This window comes from Melanaphis sacchari, unplaced genomic scaffold (assembly GCF_002803265.2).
Source record: "Melanaphis sacchari strain LSU unplaced genomic scaffold, SCAv2.0 Contig26_pilon_pilon, whole genome shotgun sequence".
Classification (NCBI taxonomy): Eukaryota; Metazoa; Arthropoda; class Insecta; order Hemiptera; family Aphididae; genus Melanaphis; species Melanaphis sacchari.
In genome coordinates this window covers 228,802-238,864 of record NW_020271143.1, presented here as the reverse complement: position 1 = coordinate 238,864, position 10,063 = coordinate 228,802, and the positions used below count along the sequence as shown (strand labels likewise).

Here is a 10,063-nt window from a genome sequence, read left to right as displayed (position 1 = left end):
ACGACTCATGAAAAAACTGTGCATCAAAATTTTATGTATTTTTGCTCAGTGATAATTTATTCATATCGATTCATTTTATTGACATTTATATTATAGTCTCACGATTTTCACAAAATCTCTTTCAGTTTTTCCGGAAAACACCTCATGAAAGTAATTTTATTAAATTATCGAACCGTATAAAAATAAATAAATTCAGAAAATATATTAAATTTAAAATGAACATTATTAAAATGCGATTGTTTGTAATTTTGTATCTCACAGTTTACAGAATTTTTGGCTTTTGCTTTGCCTTGTTTTTATTGATTCTTCCAAGAGATTTTAACATGTTCTTTGTAACGGTCAAAGAACCAAACCACGTCAAACTTCGTCCAATCAAGTCGACGTATAGAGTTTACAAATTTGATTTGTTATATTTTGTTCCATAACTACAAAAAACAAATAACTATTGATTACAACATCATGCTTTTCGTAACCGTCAAAACTCAAAAGCCAGTGTCGCCAGCCATTCGTTTTTGATCCTTTGTCTGTTGCCTATCCGTACTTGACTATTGCCACTCGAAACGTCTGTTTTAATATTTCGATACCTAGAATAATATTACTCGAAAACTATTCACCATGAGTCAGATACATTTGAACAATGAGAATATCGATCTCTGCAGGATTTGTTTGATGGAACCAGAGTCCAACAGAAATATTGAGTTCGTAAACATTTTCACATCTTCTATTGGAGATTTAACATTGAGACAAAAGTATGAAGAACTATTGGGAATCGAAGTACGTACATAAGTAAGATATGATAAAACAATGAAATTAAAACGATATTTTTAATTATCTTTAGATCGGTTCAAACGACGTTAAACCAAAAATTATATGCAACAACTGTTACAAATCATTGTCATCTTGGGATAAGATGAAAAGAAAAGCGGCCGAATCTGAAACAATTATTAATTACATTGCTGTAAAAAAAGTAAGTGTTGATATGTATACTTGTTTTCATTTTTTTATTTTAAATTTAATATGTTAGTACCAAACTTATCTGCAAAGTTAGATTTATATTTATTTTTAAAATCTTTTGACATAATAAGGTATTAAGTCAAATTTTAGAAACTCATAAAGATAAAGGCATATTCTAGGTATGTATTTCACTATTTTAATGTTTGATTACTCATTTAAAAAAAACGTCTCATACATGTATAAAGTCTATTTTAAAAGTGTGTAACTGAAGAAATTTAAACATGATTCTAAAATGATAGCTGCGTTAGCTATTACGCGGGACCGCATCAGCTTAGAGTTTTATTATCATAGATACATTTCTGATACATTGTAGATAATAAAATAAATTACAACGGGTACTATAATACTTAAATTGATGATAAAATTCAACAAAATAATTAAATTATGTATAAAATCAGGTGTGTGGCTATAATAGATTTGTTGAAATTTAAACCAAAAACAAATAATTGTAAATGATAAATTATAGTGAGTAAAGGGTATGTTTGTACAAAGTTATGTGTCTACATTTTATAATACTAACTAATAAGTATAATTTATATAATATTTTAGTTATTATTACATTTTTAACTGACTACAAAAATGTGTAAATTTTTTTAATGTTTACAAATTTTTATATACACTGTATGAATTTTATATTTTTGTTTTTAGTTTGGAGCTACTAACTCTGAATCAAATAATAAGCTATTGGACCACACACAACCAACAAGACCTCAAATAAATGAAATCGAGAAAAACTACATACTGACATCACGACAGAAAATTTTCACTTGTCTAAAACCTTCATGCAATTTAATTTTCCAATCATTTAAAGTATTTAGAAAACATTATCGTGAACATTTTAAACTTCAGAATGGTTTAGTGTGTTGGAAATGTCGTAAAATATTTAAGGATAAGGGAAAGATTAGACGTCATCAATCAAAAGTTAAGAATTGTCATACTTCTGACATGTATAAATGTTCAAAATGTCCTGACAAATTTGATGATATGCAATCTTTAAGTATACATAAATTTACTTTTCATGATGGTGTTTTAGTAGCTGGTAAAAAAACAAAAAAAACTATTGAGTGTGTATTGTGTAAACAGAAAATTATTATTTTTGACTTTAAATCTCATTTGGCCACTTGTAAAAAAAATATCTCAAATCAAAAATTATAAAGAATACATAAAAATATGATTTGTAATAGTATTTCTACACTAAGAAAATTAATTGTATATAGTAAGAAATTATTTGTTATAAGAAAATTAACTTATAAGCAACTTATGACATAATAATATAGACAATAAATATAATTTTTTTATACTAGGGTTAAACTATTTATTTTATATATGAATTTAACAATAATTTTTAATAAATTTAATAACTCTTATTTTAACAATAGAAAATAATCTGGTTAATTTATTTTCAATTTTTTAATTATTAGAAGAAATCAACTATAATGTGTTAAATTAAGGATATATTAATATTTGTTTTTAATAACAATAGTAGATTTTCTAATGGTGAGAATATTAATGGAAAAAAATTATTTTTATGTTAAGTTGTGAATTATATTTAGCAAACAGTGTACTTAATGCTGTAGATTAAACAAGTTAATTTTGTACTTTAACTATCACTAGTCACATATATAGTATAATTATGAAACTTTTTTTAATAATAACTTAACATTTATGTATCTAACCCTTGTGCAAACTAAATTATGAAATCAAGGAATACTAATATTTTTATTATTATGTATTTTAAAAAAACAGACCTAATGAGTTATAAAATTATAATATTATATTATATTATTAAAAAAAATCATAAAAATTGAAGGTAAGTTATCTTTACTAGCATAGATAAAATAATTGAAAAATTATTGTTAATACATTCTGAATTCGATATTTAGCATGTCAAAATGTTAATTAACAGTGTACTATAAAAATATATTCGTAAGTTCAAAACTTGCCTAATAATAGTTATACTTTTAATATGTAATAATATTTTGATAAATTTCAATAAATACAGCTTACTAACTACTTAAACAATCAACAATAACTGATGTTGAAATTATTCCAATAGTTATTTGGTATGAATATGTAAACCTATATCCAGAGTGCGCAAATACACCTTGTCTAAATTCTATACATAGATTTTATATAATATATTAGTATACTACACTGGTATTATAAATCATAATAAGCCTTCTTAGGAAACTTTATAATTTATGTCATCTGGTGTTCTACATTTGTATTTTTTTAAATAAATTCTTTTATTTCTTACATTTTGTTATTTAATATTGACAATGATATCGTGTAACAGACAAAGTCCAGTTAGGTCGTTAGGATATTAAGGTTATTTTAACTTTTGTTAGATATCATAACAGTATTTTTATTAAAAACAAAACTAATGAAGTAATATTTGGGACCTATTATCATTACAAATAATATAATCAATGCATATAGTATGTACTAAATTTAATGTTCTGCAAATTAATTTTAATCAATTTTAGATTTTGACTCTTGAGCTGAGTGATGACAGAATAGATTTTAGAACGATGTGTGGTTTATATTTGTGTCAGTGATTACTTTTAATAATCGATAAAATTCTTTAATCTTCAACTTTGAAAGTGATTTTAGAAATCAAATTGGATCTAGTTTGTACTTTAAGAGAGCTCAAAATATCCAGTACTTTTTTTTATAATCAGTAAAAACAAATGAAACAAGTAGGCAAATGGGTACTGCTATGCTGTGCAATAGGTAACATGTGGTCACTATATAATATGGACGTGTTAAAATTTGAATTCAATGATAATAATTGCAATTGAAAAATGATTCTGTGTGGAAACGGTTTGTCATCCCATTATATAACCAAGTATATATTTTAATGATATAACTTTTTTAAAAAAGACATTAGAGTAATTTATTTTGAAAACTAACAACAAAAGCATGAAAATGTTCTTAACGTACCTACATTGGCGCAACTAGGGGGGGGGGGGCTTGGGTGGGCTAAGCCTACCTAATTTTATCTGTAGCCCACTCAATTTTATATGTTATCAATACTAGTGGTGTAGTGTAAGCCCTTACAGGTTTGCTGATAACAATTTAGCATACCCAGAAATAGAGCTCAAGTTGCGCCTATGCGTACCTACTGTCCTTAATCACAAAAAGCAGTCAAATAATACAAACAATTTTTTTTAATTATGAAATGAATAATATATAGTACCTATTTTTTTTTTTTAGTTTTAATTTTTAAGTATATAATATGTATTATACAAAAAACATGTTTAAACATTAATTCATATTATACTATAATCTTTAAGTGTAAATTTACATTCTACAAAATATTTACCTAATATATGAGATTTTTAACACACAAGTATGTATATTCTTTTAATTCAAAAAAGTTTGAACGTAAAATATCTATAAAAACAATTGTCTTTACATATTTTTAAAGTTTTATGGCTTAAACTACTTATGAAAAATGTTGCATTAAATTTTCAAAAATTAGGTATCTATTAAAAGAAAAGTTCTTATGATTTTCTAACTATATAATAGTTTTTAATTTTTAATAGATTTAAAAAATGTCGTCAAAATTCTTCAAAATATACATAAAAAATTACTAATATGCCAATTTTTTTTTTGATAATTTTATACAAATTTAAAAACAACTATGTGCAATCTTAATAATTTTTTATTAATATTTATAGAAATAAAGTTGAAAAAAAAAATCAAAAATTTCTCATGCCTATACATGACATAAAAAAGTCAAAATATTTTAAAAATTATGAAAACTAAAAAAAAAAATCTTTAGGAAAGAAATAGTTATTAAACGGAATATCTGTTTTGAAAAATTTAAATTCAAACTGCAGTTTAAAAAAAGTAATCTGATATTTTGGTAGATTTTATGATAATAAAGGTTACATATCGCAATAAAGAACCTTGTAGGTATTCAATTTTTAAATCTTAAGCATAAATAATAGAAATGCTTTTATAGATTTCCAATTATAAAATAAATTTTAATTTTCGATATTTTGACATGTTATTTAAAAAATATATAGACAATTATTTTTTACAGACATTTTAAGTTCAAATTTTGACAATACTAAGACACATAACTGTCTCGACTTTGTCAAACGATCAGTGATAAACATTTAAATTACTGATGCTCGAAATGTTTATCAGCTGTGTAAGCAGCACACGTTATGTGTTGCAATGACAGCTTAAAACTCTACTTATTTAGTTTGTTGATCACGTTTATGAATGTGGCAAACAACTTATGTAAATATGTATATAAAAACGTTTGTTTTAGAAAAAAAAAACTGTTTAGTTGAAATAAAATAATAAATTTGTTTCAAATTTTGGTAAAACATTTAGGTATATTATTTGAACTATTATAGTCAGAAATTTTAATCGTCTACTTACAATATCAGTTGTTTCCGCAGACGTAGATTTCATAGTCGTACTTAAACATAAATTATTTTTGAGAATATGTTTATTAAAAAAGCATTTATTTGCGAGAGCAGGGAGTAATTTTTATTTTTCAACGTGTAATGTTTTTAATTTTCTTTTTAAACTTTCACTCAAACGTAGACGTTTAGACATTATTGCAATAAACAAAACAGTAGGTAATAATAATTGAACATATAAATGTAGGTAACACAAGGAAATTTAAATTTAAATATTAAACTATTAAGTAATAACGTATAAAATGATTAACACGCATGTAACGAGACAACTACGGCACGAGCAGTAAGTACACTGTAGTCTGTACACGACGTACGATATTGCGATTATCATTGAAAATTCATTATTGAACCCCACAAAGCCTAAGCGATAGTCTCTATCTTGGAAATAATATTCTTCGAATAACTCATGCGCACAAGGTATGACAACTAGTTTTTATAATTAACTGCCCGATTGGAAAACCAATTATGTCTATTATTAGATAATATTATACATACAAGGTAATAAACGACTTCGCTGTAATTTTTTTTTTCGTATTTCAAATCAAATTATTTTCAACATAAATATAATTTTACTAATATAAAAAAAAAATTCTTAATATTTTTCAGATACTAATACATTTTTTGACTCCTGACTTGAGAGCAAAATCAATATTTTAGTGTATGTTAACAATAAAAAAATGAATTCGACTAATTTTTAATAAATGTAATAATACAAGTTTCCACCTATTTTTTTTTTTTTTTAATTAATTGATTTAATACTAGCTTCGATATACCCAGGTAACAGGTCTAAAATTATTAAACAAATATATTTTTACAGGATCGCAAGAATATCATGCCACGTATACAACACATTTTCGGATTTTGGTTGTCATGAAAATAAATGTTTGAATAAATACGGGTGTTTGGTAGACGATGTAATGATTTTGTTCGTTAAATACAATGAAAATATAACATTTATTTATGTTTCGATTTTAAAATACTATTTCAGCTCACTGAGTGATTTAAAAATTTTGTATAATTTCAAGCTAAATCAAAATGCCATATACTCCGATTAATAAGTGTTTACCGGTGACTGTAGACATACGTTTGCAGCACAGATACTCAGACATTGCAACGAACCTTTCGCGTACAACACATTTTAATAAAATAGAAGTGCTGCGATTGCTACAGTTGCATTACATGCTAACAAAAGAAAATACAGTACCTATGGATAAGTTAAGTTTCATTCAATTTATGGACGTTTTTTTGGGGGTAAGAAACGTAGACGCCGTAGATAAAATATTTCTACTCAGTTGCGAAACAAACAAACAATACTTAATTGGACCTGAGTTCGTCAGGGTATTGTCAATGTTATTAAAAGGAACACTGCCCGATTTGATAAACTTTTGCTTCGAAGTTTACACAGAAATGATCAGGTCACCCAAATATATTAAAAAAGAGGACGTTTTATTGATGGCCAGAAGAAACAGCATGAAAATGTGTAAAATAATCAATATGGAGGAATACGATCAAAGTTTCGTGGATTTCGTCATGACTGAGGTCGACAAGGATCGTGACAACAGAATATCACTGGAAGACTACCGTAAATCTGTACACGAAAATGTCGCTTGGTTACAGTTCTTGGGGCAAGTCCTTCCAGCGTCTTCCAAAAAAGAAACATTTATGCGATTATTTACGAATCGACCATATGTCAACAATATACAGACTACAGCTGCAGCGATAACTCGTAAAAACAGGGAGAGTATTGCTAGGATGAAATCTACAACTAGCCAAATTGATAACATCGCTAGTAGTACATCATTTTCCAGCGATTCTACTTGTTTGATGATTAACCGCGGCATTCCTCTATCTAATCGTAGAAAAAATCAATCAGCATCAGATGGAAATTATTTAACATTGTTTTAAAAAATTACAGATGTGTGGCAAATATGTAAATAATAAATGTACATTTTTCCTGCTACAGATTATCCTCTACTCTGAAAGTCTAGAAATGTTTATAGTCTAAAATAACCATTAACAGTTTTGACTAGATTTAAATACCTATTCATATAAAAATTGATGAGAATGTACGATACACTTTTCAAAACGTGTAGAGTATTCAAAAATATTATTTTTTCCTATTATAAAAATAAAATAAATATCTATAAGAATATGTTTTTATAAATTCAACTTCGATTACTAAATACCAATAATACGTTTAATTGCTAATTAAAAGGACTTTTTCAGTAATAAATATAAAATTTATGTATATCGTTTTGTATAATTATATTGTATTGATAAATGCACGCAAAAACCAATCTCAGACCAATATTCATATTAATTTATACTTTTTAAATAATAAATAAATACAATCATGAAATGGAGCTCAAATTGTACGTTTTGTTCAGACTATAGTCACTTATACATCCAAAAATGATTATGCGAAAATAATTTATTTTTCAACTTTGAAAAAACTTACATTTTAACACATTACGAGTATATAGTTAATTCTAATGAACCAAATAAAATAAATCTATGTATACGCGAAAATTGTTTAGTTCAAAATGTATATTTTGCGTTGGCAAGCTCTTACCTGGCAGTTGACTCGACAGCTCACACTGTACAAAGGCAAAAAAAACACAGAGTTTATATATTAAGACAAGAGTCATTAAATGGGAAATGGGAAACTTCTACAGATGTTATGTAATCTCCTATATAAACATAGTGTTAACTCCCACAAAGGATGATAAAAAAGGATACCGCTAGTACCTACCACTGTAAAAATATATCAGTCTTACAATATATCAATACATATTATAATACAAAAGTATAAACTTAAAAGTTAAAACAAAAATTGTTTGAAAAATATAAAAATTTAATAAAAAAATAGTCATAACTCATAATTATTTACAATATTATTTAGAAGATAAACTCTAAACGTGAAATTTCTCCGTATATATGTTACCGGCAATGTGTTAAATCCGGTATTATATAGAAATCCTAGGTATTCTATAGAATACCAAAAATGAACAGGAAAAGTATAGCATGTAATACAATGACTAGGTATTCTATAAATCACCTAATTCAAGTAGGAAAAGTATATATAATTATTAAATATAAAATTTAGATTTGTACCTAGTGTATTTCTGTAATCAATGATTAATGATTATTTTGACGATTATGCTATCGCATACAACACGTGAGCGATGTATTATCGTTATTATTAGCTAATCGTATTATTACCACGTTATTCGTGTAAATGGAAAAATTCAATATATGTCATTAAAAATATTATTTCTTTTCACTTTTGTAAAATTGTTTGTCGCATTAAGATACATTAAAATGTCTGAACATATTTATGTTGAACTAAAGAAAAGTTGAAAAGAGTCGAAAATACTGTTAATTTATCGAATGATAAATTGCAAATATCAATCTAAAAAATGCTTATGTGTAAAAAATATTATTTTATGTAGTTCTAAATGTCATGCTACAATAAATAAATAAAAATAAATAATAAACAATAAAAGATAATAAACATATTTTGATTTAACACATTACCTAGAAATCCTAGGAATTATATAGAATACCTAAGCATAATATAAATTAACATTCAAATTTAATACATTGCCAAATAGTTCAAGAAATTCTATAGAATTCCTAGGGAATTTATAGAGTGCCTATATTCACTACTTTGCCGGTAACATATATATTGAATTTTTTGTATAAAGTATAAATTCATATTTTTAAACTGTTTTTGTTTGTCTGTGTTTTTTCGATACCATACTTATTATTATCGCTGACATTTTGTAGTGCAAATGCCGATATAAACCTATAATATAGTATATAATATGAACAAAACGAGGCTTCAAGAATTGTTTAGCCACGAGGCTCCTACAATTCAGTGGTCGGCCTCGATGATTACACCACCGAAAGAATAAATATGAATAATCGTGGAGAATTGCCTAAAGAAGAGGTGACCATACAAGATGTAAATATTTGAGTTGTATTTACGTATTTAAGAAAAATATAATATTATAACACGTGAAAATTATATTATCACTGACGACGAAGCGTTTACACAACAATTGATATTAGGATAAATGATATTACAATCACTATCGTTAGGTTATAATAAGGATTTATTTATTATATAGGGTAACTATATAATAATAATACTGAGACAAACACGATATAACAAAATCGTGGTACAATTTGTATAATAATATGATATATTATAATAAAGAAAACAATATTTACGTGACTCCGTTCCCATATGGATATTACTGATGGCAGGTAACGAATTGACGGCGACAATTAGGCCACTGGTCAGCTGTTTCTTCCAGTATGCGACAGCACAACAACGGGCAACCAAAAGAACGATAATATAATAATTGATAGCGGACGACACTTACAGTAAGTTTACACACGCCGACCGATTGTTACACGACGGAAATCGCAACACACGCTATTATTTAAAGTCAACGATAAACGGGACGACCACGCATCAATACAAAGACGACTGCGAGACACAATATATATATATATATATATATATGTGTGTGTGTGTTTATGACTCTGAACGCGAGTCAATATAAGGTGTTCTAAGTTACCGGTCCAATCGCAACACA

At 26.3% G+C, this 10,063-nt stretch overlaps 2 protein-coding genes across 2 annotated transcripts; both read left to right on the top strand.

Annotated features, from left to right (window-relative positions):
* Window positions 1–615: 615 nt before the first annotated feature.
* On the top strand, window positions 616–3,514 carry LOC112595302 (zinc finger protein 493-like). The gene is made up of 4 exons (XM_025340449.1): window positions 616–774; window positions 839–967; window positions 1,663–2,053; window positions 3,501–3,514. Exons 1-4 carry the CDS (start codon window positions 616–618, stop codon window positions 3,512–3,514), a joined length of 693 nt encoding a protein of 230 aa, XP_025196234.1.
* A 2,977-nt stretch (window positions 3,515–6,491) lies between these two features.
* LOC112595363 (EF-hand calcium-binding domain-containing protein 1-like) lies at window positions 6,492–7,361 on the top strand. Its single transcript, XM_025340526.1, has one exon. It carries the CDS (start codon window positions 6,492–6,494, stop codon window positions 7,359–7,361), a length of 870 nt encoding a protein of 289 aa, XP_025196311.1.
* Window positions 7,362–10,063: the final 2,702 nt, after the last annotated feature.